Source organism: Rhipicephalus microplus, chromosome X (assembly GCF_043290135.1).
Source record: "Rhipicephalus microplus isolate Deutch F79 chromosome X, USDA_Rmic, whole genome shotgun sequence".
NCBI classification, from domain to species: Eukaryota; Metazoa; Arthropoda; class Arachnida; order Ixodida; family Ixodidae; genus Rhipicephalus; species Rhipicephalus microplus.
The window spans coordinates 64,452,904-64,478,515 of NC_134710.1; the positions used below are offsets into that span (position 1 = coordinate 64,452,904).

Below are 25,612 nucleotides of genomic sequence, written 5' to 3' on the forward strand. Positions count from 1 at the left end.
AAAGCCTGATACTCTGTGTCAATCACATAAAGAAGATTAAAAAGACATAGTATTTCACTGCTCATATTAATAGCTAAAAATGACTCATTTGAATCTGGAATTAATGTGGAATGTGGGTGTTGTGTAGCCTGTATAGGCTTGCATATTATAGAGGCCTGTGACATGAATAGAATTAGTCTGGAATACCAGGTTCTGTCATTAGTGTTCCTTTTAAAATTTTCTTCATTAATAATAATGCCGTGCCCCGCCACGGTGGTCTAGTGGCTAAGGTACTCGGCTGCTGACCTGCAGGTCGCGGGATTGAATCCCGGCTGCAGTGGATCCATTTTCGATAAAGGCAAAAATGCTGTAGGCCCGTATGCTCAGATTTGGGCGGACATTAAGGAACCCCAGGTGGTCGAAATTTCAGAAGCTCTTCTTTACGGCGTCTCTCATAATCATATGGTTGTTTTGGGACAGTAAACCCCACATATCAATATCAATAATTGATGGACTATGCTTTGATTATTTTTTTTTGTAATTGGTGTTCTGATGTTAAATGTGCGATTGCTGTGTTTGCATGCAGCTTGTACAGCTACCCTGCAATGTCACTGTGGACCATATTCTCGCGGATTATGTGAAACAGAAGACGTCGGTAAAAGGAATTTCATTTAACAAGTGAGTAACCTTACTTTAGCTTACCTGTGGTGTATAACTCTATTTGCCTGTAGCTCGTTTCTCTATTGACTGCCCTGTGAAGACATTATGCAAAATTTGCTGCCATCTAGCGGCCGCCATGCACATTTCCACTCCATATGTGCTCGCACTCTGCACGAATACATACAGAGCATACGCATCGACATGTGGCGGCTGTAAAAAACTGCAATGCCAACGTATTTTCGTGTGCCGTCTTGTTCAAATAGATGATACTGGGATGCTTGAAATACGGTTTGCTCGCAAATAACCTCCATGTCATTTCTTTGCGGCCGACGAGAAGCGCTAGATCATTCCATTGTTCCAGCCACTGCTTACGGCTAACATGGTGTTTACGTTCGCTGTTCGTAATAGATGTGGTATGTGAAAGCATTGGCACTCGTATGAGAACACTCTTTTGTGTCATGCCGGAACTGGACGGTGTTCGGGCTGTGTGCTTGCAGGCACTGACAAACCGGCTTTGTGTACGAGCTTCAAAGCTGCATTGGGACTACTTGCACATGCTTCTGCTGCTTTTGACAACATTACTGTGTTTTATTATATTGTGATAACAATTATAGATGTTTGTCAGGTAGCTCATGCACATCATCGATTCTCAGTGAACCGAGAGCGCATTGTTCGTGGTCCATTTTTTTATTGTGGAGTTTAACAAGGTAGTTGCTTATCAATAACTGCAAACTTTCAAGCATTCATGTGCTATAACTACCAAGTTCATAAGGGCGGCCTCGACTGCCCTCCCCTTACATTTAACACGATTGAGTTCAAGAGCTCGTTTTGCAAAAATTCCAGTGTCCGTGCCGGTATCATTGCTTGTGAGTAAAAAATAATAATCTTGTCCGTGATCGCAAAATAAAGAAAAAAATTATCGGGTCCGAGTAAGGATCGAAGTCTGGCTGTTTGTATGGCAAGCAGGTGTTCTACATCACAGATACGCATCTGCTTGGAAATACAGTGAAAACAACTTCTGCTGCTTGAAAATGCAGTGAAAATAACTTCAATTGTTCACAAACACGGGAGGTCTGAATACGGCCTTCACAATACAAGACATAATATTGCAGTAATATAGCATGATACAAGCATACATTGCCATTGGGCATCAGAACATGTGATTATTTTAACGGCTTCGTGGTTTAAAGCCGGCCACTTATTACAAAAGGCACACAAATTAGAGTGCGTATTCTCTTGAGTCCGCGTTGTGGTGCATAGCAAGTTCGAAAACATTTGACATGCATAATTGCTTGTGGTTTAAAGTGTGCCACCCATTACACAGAATGCAGCCATATGCAAAAGCTTCACTGACTCAAGCCACTTTCATCCTTATCAATTACATTGTATTCATCCACAATTGAAACTTTTGTAGTAACATCATGCAATAAGAAGTATGCATTACGTGGTTGAAGTATGCACTCGGTACAGGATAACGCTATTGCATTCAACTCTTGAAGGCGAAGCTTAAGGGTCCTAAAATTTTTCTTTCAGTGTGCGCTCAAATAAGAGTACATAACAGGTTATCCCAGAAGCTGATTCCTTTTCGCAAAAACTTGTATCCACCCGTGTGTGCCATGAAAGGTTAACACGTGCCTGTATGTGGCACTACTATTCGTTTGAAACTAAAAAGAAAAAAAAAATACTGACCGGCAAAGGCATTACATTTTACCATGGGGTGTGTTATCATTGGTTACGTGCTAAAGTGGTTTCACAAGTGTTCATTCAGTGACGGAAAACTACATTGCTGCAACAGGTTGAAATTGAGAGATGCCAGTGGGCCTTGAAAGCAACAATATGAATGTGAATATTCTTGGCGTACCGTGTTATTTATGAGCACATGTCGGAAGGATTTTTCACAAAATACCACTACTTCTTATGGTGGTATTGGAGATGTTTTTCGGGAGATTTGCGGCCGTGCCTGCACAATCGGGAGGTTTGTCAAGAGTGTCCCGTGCAAATCGGAAAGCTGGCAGGTGTGCGCGTTCCCAACAATGAAGCACATTGATGTTTCAAGGCCTAACTACTTCACCAAGCAAATCCACTTTTTCTTTCTGTCCTTGTTCACCTTTCGTAGGATGTCTGATTTTAAGGTCATGGCTTGCATCGACAGGCGTGTGTGAACGCAGTAGTACAATGACGTTGCATCGAGCATAGCAGCCCTAATTGACAAATTTAAAAAAAGAAAAAGAAAAAAAAAACAATGCTAACGCAATCTGTAATCTAAATGCAAAGGCACATTTACTCCTCCAAGATTCGCACTCGTGATCTTGGAGACTACAACGTACTGCACAAGCCCGCACTTCCGTTTCCCACACCCTCACACTGTGATTGCCGCATATATTTCTCTACCACGCGGGCAGCACCCGTTCGTACCTGCATGCTAGCATATGTTCGAATCAAACTTCGCAGGGTAAAAATCAGTTGGCAACAACCCTACTTCATTACACTGCAGGCTAAGAAGCCTTAACCGGAACCACGAGAAAATTCGTACCACACCGAAATTGGTACAAGCTGTGATTGTAACACTGATGTTTTACTATGCATACATACTGTAATCTTGAAATAGAAGCTAGCCAGCTTACAGGCACGTCCATATTCTGTTCAATGAAACTAGTGAACTTCAAGGTGCCCGTTTCTAGATCCGTAGTGAAATAGACGAGTTGCAAAAAAGAATCCATTTGCAGTGCATGATACAAGCATATATTGCCATTGGGCATCAGAACATGTGATTATTTTAACGGCTTCGTGGTTTAAAGCCGGCCACCCATTAAAAAAGGCACACAAATTAGTGTGCGTATTCTCTTGAGTCCACGTTGTGGTGCATCAGTACATATGTGCAGGAAGCAGCCAATGGTTACCATTGTGCATGAGCATTATCGTGGGTTTGGTTGGCATGCATGCCACGTGGATTACACAAAATGTTCACATTGAAATTAAACCTCTATATCACGTTCATACTTCTTTTAACTTGCACAAGCACTGCGTCCTTGTGTGTTTTTAAACTTTCTTTCATGCTTAGTGGCAGCTCAGGCCATCGCTGCTTGAATAATTAGGGGCTTTTTACACTGGTGCTGGTATTTATGCACTTGTCTATGCATGAGGAGGGCTTCAATAAATGGAATATAGCTGCACTACTGGAACATTTAAAAAAAATTCAATGTGAAGCTTTGATAACTAATAGATTTTGGGGTTTTATGCAAGTAACCAGGCATCCATGAGGGCAAAGAAATGAGGCCTTTGAAGTTGCACCGGCTTGTCAGTGACCAGCCATTTCTCGTATAGCAATCTGATCTTTGGTGAGGTGACTTGTCATTTCACATTGTTAAATTTCATTGTTGCGTGGGTGCGCGCGCATGACCGTTTTTGTTGCCTGTGGCAACTAAAGTGCTGTGCTGCTAAGTACGTGGATGAAAGTCCAATTCCCAGCACGGAGGAAGGAAACAGTTGGGAGGAACCATTGCACAATGTGATGAAAAGAAGTGAAGAAAAGTAGTACTTTTGGTACACACACACACACACACTAAGCTTCGCTAGCCCCCCATTGTCCTGACAGAGCGAGCGCACTTGGATTTCTTTCTCTCTCTCTCTCTCTTTTTTTTTTTTCAAAAGAAGTTACATTCAGTGGCACTTTCTTGTGTTTACTGTTGCTTGAAGCATCATTACTGAAAAACTTCCATTACAGTCTGTATTGCTCTACTTAGGATTTCTTCTGTAGAAAACTGCAAAAAAAAAGGTAGAAAAGCCCTTATTTCTCTTTACACAGGGAGAGTGCCGTCATCGAGGTGACAAATGGACTCAAGGAATACTTCAATGTGATGCTAGGAAGCCAACTTTTGTACAAGTTTGAACGTCCTCAGTATGCTGATGTAAGTTTAGTCACCAATAATAGAATTTGTAGATGGCTTGTCTTAAAATAGTGCTACTCGGCTATCTTATCCTGAGGGATCAAAGTTTATTAGGTGGAATATATTTGGCCACGCTGTAAGATATATAGTACTTTAAGTGGGGACCCTTGCGGGGTGCAATTTACCAGATAAAGTGACAATGCTTTGTGTGCACCAGTCAGCTGGCGGCGGGATGATGCAACTTAAAAAAAAAAGCATTACCATAGCAACTGCCACTTTGTAGAAAATCTGAATTTCTTTGTCAGTGAAATGCACAATCAGTGATATTACGGCATAGAACAAATTGTTATCATTGAGGCACCCAAGCAAGAAAGCTGCTGTAAAAGGCAGGGTTGAGTCTGACTGTAGTAGTTCAACACATTTCCACACAATCAGAAGTGCCTGAATGGCGTGCACTAGATATAGACATCTTCATTACCAGGATGTATTTGTTTTGCGGACTTCAAATATTTATAGACCTGTCAAGCTGCTAGCAAGACTTCTGAAATGACGCCTCTGTTCGGTTTTTCTTATGAAAAGCGCTTTGGAACAGCACACTGTGGTAGAATGCTTTACTATGCTGGATTCCTGGGTTCAGTTACCGCTGAAACCCTAATTTTTGTTACTGACCTCTTTATTCTTGTGCTGTGTTTGAGTTTGGTGAGGGACGACTCTGGATGCTAGAATGCGTGTTTAAGAACCAACTGGAGCAGTATCACAGTCAAATCTCTCTATAATAAATTTCGCTACTAAGCAATTTCCGCCATAATGAATGATTTTCGATTCCCCATCAGCCACCCATAGAAAGCAAAGTTAAAAATGGCTCGTCTTAACGAATACCTTTCCTGGATATTTCCACTTTAACGAAGTTTTCAGAGTACAACCCCATAATAAAAAGAAGCTTGCCTCAATTGCCGCGAAATTCCACTCGACCATTTCTCGACGTCTGACACCCAGAGCGCAAGACAGTATCACAACAACTGTGTTTTCAACACATACACACTTTCTGCCACCACACACACATCTTGCTAAATTTATTGTCATTGAGATGCTCTGCGACAGCTCGCTCACCCACCATGATGCTGCCGGTAGATCTGATGCAAGTACGTATGGGCTGCGGCATAATCGCGATCTCCAAGAAACACCGCCATATATTTTGACGTCGTGCTCAAAACTAAACTACTACTTGTCGTCACCAGCCCTGCGATCGTGAATAACAATCACACCACATGAAGGCGCACACGCGAGCAGCGCGCACTTAGTCCCAGCGTGACTGCATTCTGCTGCAATTGCTTTAAACACAAATGCTGTGGTGTCGAACGCGATCATGGCCGTCCACAAAAGTACGCGGGCAGTCAACACGCACCGACTCAACCCAATATTTCTTTCTGTAACGATGCGAACAAAGATAGCAATAACGCAGTTGTTAAGTCACGTGCACAGCCAGCACAGCGCGCACAGATTGAAAACGGAGCTAGTATTGTTTGCCGGAACCGCTGCGCAGGAAACCGTGCAAAGTTGGTTGCTATCGTCTTGTTGATCGATAGCGAATATGATCTGAAGGTGCGCAGTTAAAATAAAACAGCCATAGATTAAAGGCAATAAAGCCATTAGACAACACGATGCGTTATGGCTTTCCTGTTGTTCACTTATGGCCACGGTAGTGCGGAGCTTCATCACAGTTAATTGCAGTTAACAGTTGGTCTCTAGCTAAGCTTTGGCACGCTCGTTCGCAGTGATGTGCACTCAGCACGCCTCGTCTGAATATCACATTTTCTTCTGTACAACCTACCCCTGCTTGTAACTGGCATCCCCGGCCGCAAACCACGGGAGGAAGAAAAAACTACTCGCGTATTGACGCTAGGCTGCCTTCATTACATTGCCGTGAGCTGTGCTGTGAAGCCCACTTGCGTGCCGAAATTTTCGTGAAATTCGCACCCCAACTTCAGCTCAAATTTTTTTATGTATTTTTTGATCATGTTTATACGCGAAAAAATATGTTCACTTAGTGCTCGGCCAGGCACGTCTGAGTTGGCGAGAGTTCAATGCATGCGCTTGAAGGGACCAAAGGACGAGTCATCGTCAGATCTTACCAAATTTTGTGGTTTGTAGATGAATTTTGCTACAACGAAATTCCGTGACTACGAATTTTTTCACACGTCCTATCAATTTCGTTGTAGGGGGATTTGACTTTAGTTAAAGGGGCCCTGACACCGAATTTTCGCTCATAATCTGTGTCATATAGGTCAATACTAGGGTGTTCACAAACAAGCTGGCAAAATTTCAGTGCAGTAGGTCAAGAACTTAATTTATAATGAGCATTTTTATAAACATGCAAGTGGCCCAAGAGTATGACAATAGTGGTGTTTTTGCGAGCCATGACGTAACAAGCCACTTCTTTTTTAAACGTCTGTATTTGGCTAATGATATTGCTTCGTGGTGAGCTGTGCATGCAGTGGCAATATTAGAGCCGTCTTCATTTTGGCATGAAAAATTGAACGGTTTGCAGCTGCTGAAACTTTGTTAGAACACGATAGCTCCCCTCCGTGTGTCACTTGACATCACTCACGCTATGGCAAAATGGCGGTCGCCGATAATGGGCTGGGTTTATATTATAGCCAGTGACTTCAATGGCTCATTTTGCAGTGAAGTATATTTCTACAGGCCATTTTTCATACACGTACAGGCATAATAGATTTTCTACTTCTGTATTTCACTGAAGAACACAATTTGGTGGGCAACCACGCTGTGACCCCATTGAGTCTGCAGGATTTTCATCCTTGTAGAAATGGCCTACACTGGTGCACATATTTTTAAAGAAAACTGAATGCTTATATCAGACGTCTTTTAGTACGTGTGAGTATGCATTTGTATGTGCATACCTTAAACACTATTTGTATGTGCATATCTTAAACACTACAAAGTGAAAAAAGATTACCGTAATTACTCGAATCTAACGCGCACCTTTTTTCCGGTTAAGCGAGTTAATAAATCGCATGCGCGTTAGAATCGAGTACGAAAAAAAAATGAATACGGTCATTCTATTGCCATCGGCATTTCCAAAATGGCCACCCCCTACGTGCGTCGGCCATTTCTGCCTATGTGTTTCCTATGTGCGGCACTTCGTACGTATGCTGAGGAGTTCGTCATCTTGTAGTGCATTAGCATCGACGGCATGGAAGGGCCGACTCCAAAAACTCGACGAGTGCACCACAATGCCGCTTTTAAAAGAAATGTCATCGCGTGTGCCGAAACGGACGGAAATCGGGCCGCATCGCGGTCGTTCGGAGTTTCCGAAATGTGCGTGCAGGACTGACAGAAACAAAAGCACAATATTGTCGGCAGCAAAGATTCACGCAAAGGCTTCAGCGGACCACAGCAGGATCGGTTTCCGCAAATTAAAGAGCTGCTCGGCGAGTATGTGATTGAGCAGTGAGCGGCACAGTGGCCCGTGACGACAGAACAGCTCCAAGTGCAGGGTGTGCAGTTAGCCTTAGAAAAAGGGCTAATGCGGAGCCAGTTTAAAGCGAGCAGGTGCTGGCTAGCTAACTTTATGAAAAGGAAAGGCTTTTTCCTCTGAAGGCGAACGGGCATATGCCAAAAGTTGCGGCACAACAACGGCTACCTGCTTGGGCAAATCGGGAATGCCGATCAGACGCCTCTTTATTTCGACATGCCTGGCACCACAACCGTCGAGAAGACGGGGGTGAAGCAAGTTCGCGTGCCAACATCGGGCCACGGCAAACCTAGAGTGACGGGCAATGCTCCGTTGCACGTCAGAAAGGCCCAAGCTTCCCCCGTACCTCATATTTAAACGGAAGACGCTCGCGAAACGAGCCGTTTTCTCGAGTAGTGTGATCGTGCGGGCCAACCAACGAGAAAAATGGATGCGCGTTGCAATCAATGTCTTACTTTTTTTTTTCTGTCATGGAAACCGGGTGCGCGTTACAATCGAGGGCGCGGTAGAATCGAGTAAATACGGTAAGTACATTAACATATACAGGGAGTCAGGGATCACAAATGCCATGTAGCATGTGCTTTTGCACACTAAATATTGCCGTTATTCCACAACTTTCATATTTCACTGTGTATGTTACATGTGAAGAAAAAGTGCCCCAATTTTTTTTCTGTGCAAATTGTGTGACTTTTGTTCACACATATTCATATTTGTAATGGTTTTTGCATCATACAACAAGCAGTTTAAACTGCAGTAACTGCAGGAAGATAATTTCATTTGGCTGTTAAACTTCCCAAAGCTGCACTAAATCTCTGTATGTAGCGCTGTGATTCACAAATGCATTTATTTTGCATTCTGCCCCCTCGGGAAGTACCTGTTCACACTGGTTGGGAATTGAACCTGCAACCATTTAGTACTCTGCAGCAATATACCATATTTACTCAATTCTACCGCGCCCTCGATTGTAACGCGCACCCGGTTTCCACGACGAAAAAAAAAAGTTAGACATCGATTGCAATGCGCACCCATTTTTCTCATTCGCCCACACGAACACACCACTAGAGAAAAAGACTCCTTTCGGGAGCGTCTTCCGTTTAAATATGAGGTACGGGGGAAGCTTGTGCCTATCTGACGTGCAATGGAGCATTGCCGTCACTCTAGTTTTACCGTGGCCCGATGTCAGCACGCGAACTTGCTTCGCCCCCTTTTTCTCGACGGTTGTGGTGCCAGGCATGTCGAAGTAAAGAGGCGTCTGATCGGCATTCCCGATTTGCCGAAGCAGGGAGCTGTTATTGTGCCGCAAGTTTAGGACGAACTTCTGAAAACTGAAGCTTTTCTTCGTACTCCTGCGGCAACTTTTGGCATATGCCCGTTCGCCTTCAGAGGAAAAAGCCTTTCCTTTTCATAAAGTTAGCTAGCCAGCACCTGCTCGCTTTAAACTGGCTCCGCATTAGCCCTTTTTCTAAGGCTAACTGCACACCCTGCACTTGGAGCTGTTCTGTCGTCACGGGCCACTGTGCCGCTCACTGCTCAATCACATACTCGCCGAGCAGCTCTTTAATTTGCGGAAACCGATCCTGCTGTGGTCCGCTGAAGCCTTTGCGTGAATCTTTGCTGCCGACAATATTGTGCTTTTGTTTCTGTCAGTCCTGCACGCACATTTCGGAAACTCCGAACGACCGCGATGCGGCCCGATTTCCGTCCGTTTCGGCACACGCGATGACATTTCTTTTAAAAGCGGCACCGTGGTGCACTCGTCGAGTTTTTGGAGTCGGCCTTTCCATGCCGTCGATGCTAATTCACTACAAGATGACGAACTCCTCAGCACACGTACGAAGTGCCGCGCATGGGAAACACATAGGCAGAAATGGCCGACACGTCATGCCGACGCACATAGGGGGCGGTCATTTTGGAATGCCGATGGCAATAAAATGACCGTATTCATTTTTTTCGTACTCGATTCTAACGCGCATGCAATTTATGAACTCTCTTAACTGAAAAAAAGGTGCGCGTTAGATTCGAGTAATTACGGTACCACTGCTGCTAAAGCAGCTAAATGAGTGATGATGACTTTTATATTGCTAATTGCTTTTAATAAGAGTTTAACTGTGTCACATTGGATGTCATGAACTTCTTTAGTGATGCTAGCTTGGGCTCCATAATCATGTGCCAAGTAGGTATTGTACATTGTAATCTGAGTTAATGTTCTATTGTACACGCAGGTTTTAAATGAAAGGCCGGATACCCCTATGTCACAAATATATGGTGCCATTCACCTGCTAAGGCTATTCGGTGAGTTGCCCTTTTGAGAGGCATTACTCTGCAATGGCTGAGCTGTAGACTCAAGGTCACATAAAGTTTCGTACAATAACCTTGAGCTGAAACTGGCGCTGCTCTTATTCAGCCACCATAGTATTGATGGGAAGTACAGGTTTACAGGCTTCAAATTGGGTTGAATTAGCTAGCAAGCCCCGCGGCAATGGTCTAGTGGCTTAGGTACTCGGCTGCTGACCCGCAGGTCGCGGGATCGAATCCCGGCTGCGGCAGCTGCATTTCCGATGGAGGCGGAAATGTTTTAGGTCCATGTGCTCAGATTTGGGTGGACGTTGAAGAACCTCAGGTCGTCGAAATTTCCGGAGCCCTTCACTACGGCGTCTCATAATTATATAGTGGTTTTGGGACGTTAAACCCCACATATCAATCAATTAGCTAGCAAACTGTCTACGGTTTTTTTTTCTGCAGTTTGTTTTGTTTTTTGCATAGCAGGGTTAAGTGCAAGGCACTCAATTAATGATGCTTTTGTTGTTGAAACAGGCTGAAGACTACTAGGTTTCTCGGTTTGCTTTGACGTTGCAGCTTTATGGGTTGTACTCAACAGCTGTACTAAAGTCTTTTGCACTCACTGCTATGCATAGATGTAGCGTCTCATGCCAGTGCAGTAAATCGCATACAGTTCATGTTTTTTGATAAGTGCATCTTGTTGAAGGTCATTCAAATCAGCTGCAAATTGACATGGACTCATCATCACGCTCCTCTGCCTCTGTTTATGTGTTGGAAGGAGGTTACCAATGCAAATGCATCTCTCATCGCAGCTGATAATAAGTTAACTGCTTCTCGCCCAATACAGTATTTTTATTTATATAAGTAGATTATGCTTGCTTCGGAGGGAAAAACAAATGTGTTGAAATTTAATAAAATAATTCATTATTTGGTGATGCCATATCCGGAGCGCAGTTACAGAGCAATGCATACCCTGATGGTTAAAATTGTTCAGGCTATACTTAAAAAACATGTTCATGTTAATGTTCTGCAATACGTTTTAGTTTAAGTAAGTTTTAAGTGAAAATAATGTAATAACCTTTTGTTTTGAAACTCTTAACAAGCGTTGCAAATCTCAAGAACGAAATCCATCTTAAGCCTATACTTTTCATCATTCTCATGGTGGCTCAAGCGCCACTCAAAAAGCCTGCATGGACACTAGCATCAGATTCCCTTCTGGGTATTATAGTGTGAAACTTTATGCAATTTTGTCCTAATTTACTTTTTATTTTAGGTTAGCCTGCTATGTTCTCATTATTTTGATGCCACGTAATTGGAACTGCTTCATTGCATAAAGTCAGTAAATTAATACTTTTCGCTTGTCTGTGCCTGAAAGTATTTGTTACCTTTATTGCTTCTAGCTGAGCAGTTGCATTTTTATGTGAATAACTGTTGCAAATAGAGCTGTTTGCCGACAAAGCAGCCAAACAGTGCATCAACAGTCGCATGTTGTCTGAGGTAGTAACACAAATGTGGCTGGCTCTCCAATATAGACACAAATCATGAAATCACTACTCATAAAGCATATTGGTTGGAAATTATAGTAGAAGCAACAATCTTCAAATGCATATAGTAGTATTGCATGTTCGCAAGGACGCATCCCACCTCACTACGACACGCCACACTATGCACTGCTCTGCATGGGCACCATTGTTTCACTTTGTAGGACAAACCATGGGCACTGCCTAACGTATACAGCCATGTTGCAATGCAGGCAAAAGCGTCTACAGGCATTGTGGCACCATCTCTCAAAAGAAGCCTAATACTAGCTCAAAGAGGATGTCATATAAAAGTGACTCCTCTGGAAGTGTGAACTTGTGCATTTTTTTTTTGTGAAGTTGTTGGCAGTGCCATTGAAAATTTTCTTGTCAACTGCAGACATATATATATATAGTTAAGAAATAAAGGAGCACACTTACGAAAATTTGATACTTGTTTACTCTACGTTTCGACCATGCCACTGCTGTAACGTAGAGTAAACAACTATCAAATTTTCGTAAGTGTGCTCCTTTACTTCTTAACTATATTTGCACCGGATCCACAAAACTTCTTTTTTGAAATGTGTATATATATATATATATATATATATATACACACACTCACACAAACTTGCTTAAAAGTTTGGACATTCCTCGCAACTCTCACAAATTATCAAGTTCTGCATTTATTTATTGTACAAGTGGTTATTGCTGCAGGAATATTAACTTATGAAGGAAGCTTATCTTATATTTCAGTCAGGCTTGGCAGCATGTTGGCTTATACCCCGCTGGACGAGAAGAGTGTCCAGCTTCTGCTACATCACATTCACGATTTTCTCAAGTGAGTTTCATTCTGTCTTGTCATATTGATCACGGTGGTGATCCAGCCAGTTTACGATTTGGAGTAGGAGGAAATGTGTGTCAGCAGATTTGGAGCAAACAAGGTCTAATTTAGGATCATTCAGTGCAAAAGAAATAATCTTCAGTGAATATTCTTATTAGTGTGCATACTGGAAATGCTCCTGCAATGTAAGCCCGAAGACAGCCAACATATAGAGAGAAGCCATTAAGGGGGCAGACTGGTCTTAGACATTTTTTGTTTATTTTTTCAGTGATCTTGATCAAACTGCACAGGATTGTGCACTTTTTTCTGCTGATTTCAAATATTTAAATAGTTTTCCTGTCACTCATCTTGTTCCTGGGATAACTTAAGTTCAACCCCTATTGTTTAAGGCCGCCATAGGTAAAAAAGTGCTTAATTATAAGTGATATTTAAGATATGCCAACATAGACTAATGAGGTTGAAAGTACGCAAAAGTTTTTTTTTTGTTTTTGGGCCTTGGTTATTTCAAAGCAAAATAAACTATCCATTTTCAAAAGCAGTTGGAATTGTGTTACAATTTTAATGAGTAATTAATTAAAAAGGCTTGTGCTCTAAATTCTGCTCCCATACTCGCATTCTACACACATACAAGTTTCTATAGCAATAATCATTATTGTTGTACCTGTCCTAGCTGCAGAGATATTGATGCCTCAAAATTGAACAGTCGTAAAAAAGAAACGAAAAAAAACTGAAAATGCACAGCTTCTTCAAAAAGTAACAATCATGGGGCGCATGTTTTGCAATCCTCATAAGGGTGCTCATAAATTCATTACAGATCTTCTAACATAGGTCCCGGCAAATTATAAAGAAGCGTTAAAGTCGGTTCCCCATTTTTTTTTTGCAGGTTCGAGAATCTGGACAGTTAGAATGACATTAGAAAAAAAATTGCCACTTCCTGGTGTGTCCAAATTGGCAGAGAGAAAAATGCTTGCCAATTTTTAATAAATGAATTTTTTTGTCACTTTTTGGTTCCAAAGACCAGTCTGCCCCCTCAATCAGGTTCTTTACACCAAAGTGCAACATTATAGGCACTGCACAAGTCAGGCTTGACGTGCAAAAGCGACAAGGACGGTTACATGTGTTAGTGACAAGGCAAGCATGCCACATACTGCTTCTGCAATATGACAGGTGTCAGGAGGTCATTCCGAGGAAAAGAAGACCGTAATCAGAAAACCAGCAGTCTAACAAAGAATAAAAATGAAGTAAATGCGATCAAGTAAGAATACACTGTTCGAAATTGATTGCATAGACAGTGCATCAAATAATCACCACTACTTTTCGTGAATGATGCTCCATCGTACTTAATAATTGTTAGAGGTGTGAGCACAGAGTGACATTTTCTTTTTAATTTAAAGAACTTCAGCCCTAGCACTTCCAGTTTTCCAGATTAAGAAAAAGAAAGTACTCTAAAAATGAAACTGGCACAATGTAAACAGCCAATACGAAGGGGGCAGGGTGAGAGATCCATCTAAACATGAAGAGGGGGGGGGGGGGTGTATTTCTGCGAGGCAGTCATGAAGGAGACAAATCCGTTTGTTGAAATGTTGGCTTTAGCAACGCTACGTGTTCACGAATTTTACACCTAAATATGCTGTCAAGGTTCGATGGGTGGGTGTGAGCCCATTCTACTCACATGGTTGGGGAATAACTATGGTGTCTGCGAACAGGCGAGATGACAACAAACTTGTTAGCTAGGAGGAGTGCTACCATTTTTTCTTCTATTTGGGAGAGAGCAGGGAGAAGGAAATCAACGTTGGATTCGCGTACAAACGGTGGCCAAGCTGAGCCCGCTTGCAAGCGCAGTTGCAAAGTGTGAGCGAATCACTGGGAAAAATTTACAAGCTGGGGAGACTTATTTGACCTTTTATTGGCACAGCAATATATAGAGAGTCTCAACAGGTTTTGCAGCAGCCGTCACGTAGCTTATAGAGCCCAAATTTACAAGATCCCCCAGCGCAAGCTGGGGCGACGAGCGCGGTTGCATAGGATATCAAACGAGCCAGCTCTTGCAGTGTAACTGCCTTTTTTTTTTTTTTTGTCGACTGACGACAAAACACTTTATTGTTCAAACGGCGTTAAGGATGCATGAGAGCACTTGTTTTTTATAGGTGGCTAACTTCGCGGCTCAGTTAATTTCAATGTGCACTGGCTAACCGTCGCATTTCATCGGTTTTGCAATTAAGACGTGCAACAAGCGCTTGGACATATGCGAGCGGCAGCTGCACCACATCGTGCCAGACGCACCCTACGTGGATATTTAGGCTTAACTTTACAATAGGCATACCGAAGAACGTTGCTCAGCATGACATAGCGGCCTCAATTTTTTTTTCTTTGTCAAAATCAAACAAGATGTTTCATGCCGAATCTTAATTTGCGTAAATAGGCTGTTGATAGCTTACAGTGCCGATACCTGTTGCCCGTTGGCCATGGTGGATACGTTATGGTACCCCACATCAGTTCCGAACGAAAAAAAAAATGTCACTTTTCTACGTGTTATCGCCAGTTCTATAACAAATACAAGAGGCTATAACCGCATGCTAAACTTTCAACAACGGAGACACCCACAGCACCACAGATACTTCGGTTAGGAGCAAGCAAAGCGAATTGGCAGCATTATGAAAAGCTCTAATGGTGTTTGTTACGACGACCAAGAATAATTTTGGGCATTAAACGATCTGATGCGGTGTAAACAGGTGAAATTTGGCACAGTTAGTACTCGAGTGTGCGTAGCAAGGCGCAGGAATATAGAATTGATGCAAATGGTGCTATCGGGTCACCACTGTAAACATATAATGGCTTGAAATAGTGAACCATACAACGCTACGTGAATGTGTTTGGTTTATTTCAACAGTTACTTTGCTTCGAGATCTATAGTGCAGGTGCAGGTTGAAAACGTGTGCACTCCTCTTTAAATCATTATGGCTCCTCACATTAAGCTTGGCATTTTTCTCTTGCTTAGCATTGCCTCTTGCTATAAAATCTGGTCTAAGGAGGTTATCAAATGTCTCTGTGTGTAATGGTTGCATGACACAGTTGTGTGTGAAAGTATTTTTGTGCGTTACTTTATATTGACAGAGAAAAAACCGTGAGTTACTTTATACTGTTCACTAAAGTAGTATTTCACCGTGGGAGCACTGCCTTCATTTTCAACATCTACTCTATGTATGCAAAAAAAGAAACATATTGTTTGTTTATGTTCTAGGTACATGGCTAGGAACTCGCAGCTGTTCAGCCTGAATGACTACACAATAGCACCTCCCGACTACCAACGGAAAGCCATCTGAAAAATGTAAATCTGTGCTACAGAAATAACATCTACAATCACTTTGTCAAAATAGTCTTCCCAGTACTTGCTGCATTCATTTACCCCTTTAAATCATGTATCCCATGAACAAAGACCCCAAGAGAATAATAACGATAACAATCGTGTAATGGCTGCATGTGACTGATTGCTACTATAGCCCCCATGTTAACCGCATTTAGGTTGTATGTTTTGTGCAGATATAGTGTTCATTTTCAAAGTTAATTTCTCAGCCCTGAATATTTTGTTGGACAACTTTTATTTACCGAAGATGTGCATGCTCATAGTGAAATTGTACAAGTTTCAAATATAAGATTTTCAAACTCCCTTCATCGGTCCATTTCCTCATATTGGTAAGGATTCTTTTACCATAAATAAAAATGGTCTATAGTTGAAAGAGCAGTTCAGACGTGCATTGCAATTTTTCTTTAGATACGCTATCGAGCGTTTTGAACTCTCACTAAACTGTGTGTGTGTGTGTGTGTATATATATATATATATATATATATATATATATATATATATATATATATATATATATATATATATATTTGAAATAGATGAGAAATGTGGCATGCATTTTGAGGTGGAAGCACAGTAGACTTTATCAAAAAGAGATGTCACTTATCATAACAAGGCTTGCTGCTGATTCTAGTACTATGAGCATATGGGTCCACCAACGCATGTTACACTTGAAGTATTGGAATAGATTAGGTTTAAATGTCAGACACACAGGTGTTTCAAGGAGATGTTTACCGTCAAGCTTAGTAAAACTGTGGCTTCATACCAACCTTTGAGATTCGACTATATGCATTCTTTCTAAAAGCACATAAAGTGCAGCACAGTAAATCTGAAATTACAAAGTGCGTGTAATCCCTCATTGTATCACAATTAAAACTGTGCGATGATGGAGGAAAAACTCCCTCTTGCATTTTCAACAACAAAAACCTTTACGTAGCAAAGTTCTATCTACAGCCGATAACATTGTTAAATCATGGATTCAATTAGAGGGCACAAAAGAGAAAAGAAGACAAATTACTTGTGCTTATTTATAAATATCAAATGTACTGCTGCTACCTGGAGAAGAGAGAACATAGCTTAAAAACTCTCAGAAAAAGCTTAAACAAAAAAAGAAAACAGGTAGAAGTTCCCAAGCCATGTAGTCATATAATTTTGCTATGTCTGCTTTGGGCTTACATAATCATTCCCTCTCTTGTTTAAAGTAGATTCCAAGAAATATGCTGGGTCTGCCATCCCATCATTCTTGCTACTGTCACTGCCTCTGGTTTGCAATTCAAACACAGATCCCATTTCCCTATCACACTTTTGTAGATTTCACTCTTGTTAGTGTGATTATTGAAACAAAAAATATTCATTTTACACACACTCTCAATAAAGAGTGGATTATTGTGGTAAACTAAATACTCCTAAGTGGCTCTTCAAGGTGCTAAAACTTCTAAGACAGCCGTTAATATAAAGTCTTTACTTTTTGGCATTCCTTAAGGTTGTTACAACAGCACTGTCGTGCATTTCCTTTTTACAAGAAGACTGTTTAGGGCAAGCCTAAAAAATATCCTACATGATTCTGCAATGAGAAATCTTTTCTAAGATCCAAATTTATTACAGACTTCAGATTGCACATATGTACTTGTCATTACATAATAGGTGGTATAGAAGAACTTGACACATCACATAGTAATTGGAATGTGAAGACTTACAATTACAATAACCATCACCAGTGTTAGGATTGTAATCTGCCATTTGAGCCATAAATTTTCACACTCGTCATCACAAGATACAAAGGCAAGCGAACAAGGGAGCACGTAAGAGATTTCCATCTACTGTGCTCGCATGTTTCGAACATATAATTGAAGCTCATGTGCTGTGGTTGAGATTTTACAATTTATTAATTTATTATTTACAGTGTGATGACGTTTATTGAACAGGAGAAGTCGCAACAATGTTGCAACGAAAAATGGCCGTACGACAAGTCTGGCAAAAGGCGGCCCAGGTTCTCGTGCAATCAGAGCACGGGGTTTTTCCTTCTCTTTGGAAGGCGCATACACGTTAGTGCGTATGCTCCACTACAATAGGTAATGACAAAAAACACTTTCTGTACGCACATTGCCAAACTGAATTCTTTCACCCTCTGACAAAGCAACACCTTGCGTAAACACTGCACACATGCCTCTGTTTCCGCTCTTGAACCTGCCATGAGAACATATTGGCATTTAATTAACAGCCGTCTACTTTAAAGCTTTCAGTGCTTTTCAACTGTGCAATTCATAAGTAACATGTACAATTTTGCAAGTCAAGTGTTTCTGTAGTGTAATGTACGAAAAACCAGAAGACCTCACGCAATGCATGTCTTCACTTTGTCTGGAAACTAAATGTGTGCGAATATTCAAACTTTAGAATATTCTACAATTAGTGTTTGCTATTCGATTCAATTTGCACTGGAATTTCTACTATTCGAAGTACTTGAACTTCCCAAAACTTCCCAAAGACAAATACAGACAACATCCAATTGGCAGTAACCACTTCACAATCTTTTATATATATATATATATATATATATATATATATATATATATATATATATATATATATATATATATATATATATATATATATATATATATATATATACATATATATACACACACTTCACCCCACTGTACTGTTGCATTGCGGCGAAGCTGCCTTTAGGGCTATGCTATGGCCGTAAATTAGTCTTGTGCAAATATTCGCATGCTTCGAACATTTGTAACGAATAATCCAGAATTCGAATTATGCCTTGAATCGAATTTAATTATAAAAATTTCGGATTATTCGAGATGAATAAATAAATACATGATGATAGTTATAGCGCGAGAACAGAATGACGACAAAGGGACAAGAAGGATGTTCTGTTCTCGCTTTAACTATCATGTCATATCAACTAGCCCAAACTGCCAGACTTCGCATAAATACATTTTAGTATTCATGTACGCCCTGTAAAGGTGGTTTCACTGCAGTGAAGACGTGCTAAGCCATAAAAACATATGTCCAAGTGTATATAAATTCGCAAATAACTTTTTGTAAAATTGGTTTCACAGCAGTGAGCTAGTGCCGAGCCGCGCGAACACCAATCCAAGAGAAATATGCGATGTTCCTTTTCAAGGATAAATGAACTTGTTACCCTAAATTAGATTGATCATTTTTTTAAGTTAATCTTGTTATACCACCTCATATGCTCTAAGTATAGAAAATGATAAAATGTAACATATTTTACAGGCTATCACTTACGTTCTACTGAAAGTCAAATCCTGCTACTGTTCAAAGTCGCTTCCTCTTCCTTTGATGCAAAAAAAAAAAAAAAAATGACATTTGTACAGGCCTTGTTTCAACTTTAAAAAAAAAAATATTTTGCAGGTTAGCTTGTTCAGGACAAATATGCCCCTTTTTTTATATGTTACATATATATTATTCGATTCGAAATTATTAGACAAAAATCTCTATTCGCTTCGGACCTAAAATCCGCTATTCGCACAAGCCTACCGTAAACACATTGACTCACAGAAGCACTGGTTCGAATGTATGCAGCAGTGGTGGGAGGTTTAACTAGTGCTGTTTTGGGCCAGAAAGTCAAAACAATTTTATGAATATTTTCAGCATCCAAAACTTCAGATGTTTTATACATTAAAAAGTACAGGGCAAATTAGTGAATTCTTTGTATCCCAAATTATTAAGGCTTCCAGTGATGTTGAAGGAGAGAGGTGGAGGAATCTGCACCTTTTCATATGTTACATGTTGCGACACCACATTGGTTGACCAGTTCATGTAAATAAATACAATTCCGTCTCTGCATTGTTGCATCCTTGATAAATCTAGGGAACATCACACTTCCAGCACTTCAATTTGGCCAAAAGAAGCACTTCCATGTTTTTATCGTGAGAATGTGCTTGAGGGTCCTCTCCAAGCTTTTTTTTCGGTATTTTCACGTCAAAGCATTTGAAAAAATATTAAGCAAATATTTGACAACTATTTGAAAAATATTCTATTCAATTAACTCTCAAACTTTAATATTCAAATTTGCTTTGCACCCAAAATTTTGCTATTTGCATCGCTGTACTGAAAACACAAAAACAGACTGCCTGTTTAAATGACAAAAGCACAGGTTTCATTGCTATGTAGTAGACTGATCACATATGTAGTCGGAGGTTTCTTGGGCTTGCCTGTTTAATACTGTTATCACTTGCATGTAGCCACATGCACCTTATTCTGGCCATCCTGCTATCATAATCACAATGAATGCGAAATTATGCTAGGAGGGCTGTGTGTAGCAGTCATGATGAAGGACGATGCCATACATTCCGCCAGCGAAAAAATGGGGACCACCCTTCCAATGTAAGGTTTTCAATTCATCTCATAGCAAACTTGTCAGACCTAACAAGGTTTATGTGCAATGAAAGAAATGCTAAGGGATGCACAGGTTTATATTATTTTACATGTGGATACCATGTGTGCGATTCATCAAAGGGAACAAGAGTGCAGTTGGGCCAAGAGCTCACAGATCATGCACTACTTTGTGCCAACCTATACGTGCTCTCTGGCTCGACAGCTGTGAGAAATGAATAACAGTTTAGTGTCATTCAGAGCCCTAGCTCTACAAAAAGCAAGTTCAGTATGACAAGCAGCCTGTCATAGCCCCTTTTGCTTGATATTCTTTAGTATTCCATCAACCTTCTTGATTGTAGATAAGCAGCGCTAATACAACAACTAGCAGTAGGCATGTTCTGCAGAAACATGATTTTAGTAAGACGGTAAGTCGGGCCAGTTGGTTAGGATCCATCGTGAACTTTCTTACAGCGCAACACCAGAAAAAATACAGGACAAGGAAGGAGTAGAACAGAAAGAAAAGACCCCGTTTCACCCCGTTTTTTCCAATAAACAACAGTTGTGAGTCAGCGCCGTCTTTTCTTTCTGTTCTACTCCTTCCCTGTCCTGTATTTTTTCTGGTGTTGCGCTGTAAGAAAGTTCACGATGGAAACATGATTTTGTCTGTCCACTTTTGCCAGTATGTTAGCCCCCTTGCAAGGTAAGGCAATACTGGTTTTTGATTTCTGCGCCGAGTCAAAATTTATTACTGTACCAAACAGAGCACAGGATGCTGTTCTCATACTGGAAAAACACTACTATAACTAGTGGGTTATATAATAACTCAAGCTGCATGCTGATTTCTCAGCATGTTTCACGACACCTGCAAATGTTCTGCAGTGCTACAGGCAAGTAACATACGAACAGCAGTGCAACAAATAAGATTTGCTCATGCTTCCAAGGTTAACAGCACATGGAAATGAGCATGTGTCACACATATGTACAACGTGCACATTTATAGTTTTTGATAAGAGCTTAAATGACGAGAGTTGTCAGTTTCATAGAAGTGTTTGTAAACAGGAAGAAGGGACATTTGTAACACATATATAGTGGAATCCTGAACGTTATTGGAATGTGTTTACCATCGTGTACTAGGCATAACAGGCACACAATTATAAAGATCACAGGAACAATATAGTAACTGCATTACTACCAGCTTCAAACTGCTTGGTGAACCAGTTTGTCCATCTTTCTTTTTGGCTAAACTGCAAACTCAGATCAATGATTCAGAACCTCGCATAATCAGATCATCCATTCATTCAATCGAGCAATACGAGTTGCTATAGAGAATAGGGGCTGCTCCTAGACTTAGAAAGGCTAGTTACAGCTTGTTGTACATGCGGCTTGTTCTTTTCAGTAGCTCCTGAGAACTCTAGTGACGTACATGAATCACGTGCGGCTGGTTGAGATTAAGCTTTCTAAATATGTTCGATTAGCTCTTTCAGAGCACTGTGTTCAAACTGAGAGTGCAAACAAGATCTGATCAGGTGACTCCAGCTGTTTTTATTCTGGCATTATGTCAGTTGCGCCTGCATGCCTTGTTTCTTCGCAAGAGAAAATGCAATAACGTACTTCTTGTCCTAGCCTTCAAATACTCTAGCAAGCGGCTGCACTACGTTTTCTCCCGTTTTTATCGAGAGCAGGCTTTACAGTGTTGCACTCCGAGTGAGAGCACAGCGGTACCCAGCCAAATGCGCAATAAATTTGCAGAATAGCTGTAACACTGACTGTTGCCAGCTAATTAGCAGTGTATCATAGTAAATATCTCCATTGCTCCCCTTTCCATCTATACGCTCCTTAGTGAACTTCAGGATTTTGAGAAACTTAATACCAATACTGTATAAAACAATGCAGAATAAGTCATCAGCATTGCAACAGGCTATATAGCTATGGTGTCAAGATAATAACAACAATGATTTTGGCATGTACAGCCTTTGTCAAAAGCACCACAAGGGCTACTCCACACCTACATGTAAATGACCGGTGTGTGTCCAACACTTCAGAACTCTGGACAGTAAGCATGACAATACATTCCAGTCTTTGGGATGTTGGGACTTTTGGCATGCCTTGAAGACTTTCTACAGTCTGCAGAGGGCAATGCTAGTCGTAAGCAACATAGCTTGCATACTTTCGACAAAGACTGTACACTACTTAAATGCCAGTTAAGTACTGCAGTTTAGAGTTCATTCAATGACTAGCACATAAATAACCATTAAACAGCTTGCAATAAAGAGCATAAAAAGTAACTGCGCAACATATGTTCGTGAATAAAATATTTCAACAGGGCTCCAACAAAGATTCTAACTGTAGAGATAAGTACCAGTATTTTGATTGCTGCATGTGTTTTGGGTAGCGAAATGAAAGACGCATGAAAGCATAAACATCCCAATGATGTGCCAAGATCTTAGTATTCCTGAAAAGTGCAAAGTTCTGCAGCTGGGTGTGCATTCCTCATGTAGACACGTGGCATGATCCAATCGCACAATACTTTAGATAGCTATGTTTAAATTTCATTCCTCCAAGTTGTTATTTTTGCAGTGGCTAAGTACAGTGTATCGCCTGCATTAGCAACCAATGTTTAACTAAATCACCTGCCTCTTCAGTCTCTCTTAAGATACAGCTTTTGTCAGTAGTACAATTAGTAACAGTCCACTATGACATGTTTGTGCAAGAAACTAGTGTTACTTATTAGAATAGACACCTAAGTGGCTCCATTTCAAGAATCCTTGGATAATGATGCTCTTCATGACTGTTTCCTGAGTGCCTCTCATAGCAATCAAGGTTAAGCATGAAATTCATCAAGGTGGAAATACATACTTTTTTCTATTTTTGCGCACAGATCTTATTCAGTGCCAGCTTACTGTACAGAAGCCTTGTATAAAATTCAATGGCAACTGCACACAATGATAGGCCGATGAAAACTGAGAGCTTCAAGAATGCAAGCAAATATTCACTGCAAAGGAGAACGAGGTGGTTCAAAAGAGAATCAGAGGTTTAGAAGTGATCGGTGCAAAAGAACCTACGTCAAAGTACTACATTCCTGCTTTAGTATATGTCTTACAACAAATATGGACTGAATTTTTTTAGGTGAAAAAGAAATGAGCCTGCAAAGGCCTAAACACTAGTAGAGAAGCATGCACACCATGCCGCTGGCGGCAGAACACAAGCTCTCTAAGCTGCTGTGTGGCAGAATTTTTTAGCCGCAAAAGGAATGGGTCTGTGTGCCATTTTATATGGCAAACCATGTGGCGCTTTTTGAAGAGACCAATCAGGTAGGCTCCCTCGCCCTTTCTGCTATGTATATTCTCCGTATAAGTGAGGAGACCCGGCCAGATACAGATTGATGGGGAGACTCGTTTAGCACCTGTTTGGCTTGCTCAGGCTTATGGGACTGATGTAATCCTTTCCCTACTGCGTAGTAAATTGGCATGACCCACCAAAAATGTGCCTTGGACCGAGTGCCTTGCCATAAGCTGGTATGACTGAACTACCAAGGCAGCTCTTTCTGCCAATGGTGCAACACTCGCATATTTACGCTAGTGTGTTCAGGCAGCACATATTTTGAGGTATTTCATTACAGTTACAGAGGCTAGGGTGAATGGTAATGTCACTGTATACAGAAATGGTAGTGTATAGGTATTCTGTGACAGAACGCTATTTTCACCCGACTTGGCTTGGATCCGTACAAAGCTATGGCTTCTGGAGAACGTTGGGTCAGGCAACCTGAGGTTCTCTGCAGAGTTAAATCTGGTTATGGATAATCTGGTTCTCTGGGCATAATATTTTTCGTGTGGCGTGCTGTGGCTTTGGTTAACAGTGGGTCATGCGACCTCAGGTTCTCTGGGCATGTGGTGTGTGTGCATGAGTGCGTGTGTGGGATGAGTTGTATGCAATCGCGAGCTGTACCCATTTGTGTTGTACTGGACGTGTGCTGATTGCGGTGTTCTTGTGGTAGGCGCGAGCACTGCGATTGTGCTTATCGTTGCCCATGTGCTTGACGAACGCGGATGGGTTTTGCAGCGCTTGAACTTGCACTATGGTCAATTGTGCTAGAGGCCTTACTTGCGCTGTCACTGTGTGCTTCAGCGTTATTTTTGTGATTGCTAATATTTGATTTTTTTTTCGTTTGAGGTGGCAGCGTTTGTTGTACAAATTTTACTGGGCGTGAAAGTTTTTCACTGTGCTTGATCATATGCTTCGGCAACTTGCTTTTGACTGTTTTGCCACTTGCTCATCGGATATATCAACTAATCAATGAGTGAGATTACTGCCGTTTTGTCGGTCAATGAGGCCGATTTCCTCTGTCAGTTAAGCCATGCAAGTGTTACACTATGTAATTTACACGATCGTGCATAAATGCAGAAGCGAGTCGTTCGTAGTTGAGAAACACGAATCAAATTGAAAGAGCCTGTATGGCACTACTCAAGCCTCATACAGCTGTACGATCGATAGTTGTACATAAACAAATGTTCGATGCCTTGGTATGTAGTACGTGCAGTTTGCACCCCGCAGGTTTTCTTGCCCACGCGTGCCTCATTTTTCGGCGTGAAATGGCACCCTTGTAAACAATTAACAAACTAGTATCAATCCCTTTTGAAGATTAAAAAAACAGATAGGCACCTGTTTTGTTTTTTTTGTAATTGAAAAGTAAGTAAACTTCTAGCGGAAAAAAAAACACTTGATCTATGTAGGAGAACAGAAAAAAAAAAAGCACTGTAAAAGTGGTGACTTCTTTAATGTATAAAAATGTTGTACAATGACATAATTTACCGTTTGAGACTTACGTATATCATAGAAAGAAGGCGACTGTAGTGTATTTAGCAAAACGGACTAATGTTGTACACACAAAGGTACGTTCAACAGTCACATATGTTTTTTATAACCAGTTGTTTACATTTGCATAATGATTCCAACAGCAACACGAGTGTTAGCAATATTAGACGTGGTAAGCTGACATGTAGCAGCGCTTGTGCTCTCAAGGATGGTAGCGCCGAACACTGCTACATAAATATACCAAAGTGTATGGCACTTAAAACTACAATAGACATGAACTAATCATGACGGCTGCGTCACAGAAGTGCATCTGTAATTTTTATAAAATTCTATAGTTAGCATTGCAACTGCAATTGACATTGTGCCTTAGTGGTGTCTATTTCCACAGCAGTGTCGAGATCTGGTGTGACTCTGGGG

General features: G+C 41.0%; 1 protein-coding gene across 8 annotated transcripts in view; it reads left to right on the forward strand.

Annotated features, from left to right (window-relative positions):
* LOC119176713 (mortality factor 4-like protein 1) overlaps positions 1 to 25,612 on the forward strand; it is a 66,209-nt gene that overhangs the window by 11,604 nt on the left and 28,993 nt on the right. For 2 of the 8 annotated variants that reach the window (XR_012886787.1, XR_012886788.1), the window contains exons 9-13: positions 566 to 657; positions 4,445 to 4,547; positions 10,245 to 10,314; positions 12,580 to 12,660; positions 15,905 to 15,991. Coding sequence is in view for 6 of the 8 variants with exons in the window: in XM_075876991.1 (XP_075733106.1) it covers positions 566 to 657; positions 4,445 to 4,547; positions 10,245 to 10,314; positions 12,576 to 12,660; positions 15,905 to 15,986 (432 nt within the window). In the remaining 2 variants the exon portion in view is untranslated. Of the gene's footprint in view, positions 1 to 565; positions 658 to 4,444; positions 4,548 to 10,244; positions 10,315 to 12,575; positions 12,661 to 15,904; positions 16,334 to 25,612 lie in introns of those variants that run through there. The other 6 variants (XM_075876991.1, XM_075876992.1, XM_075876990.1 and 3 more) reach the window with 4 other exon arrangements.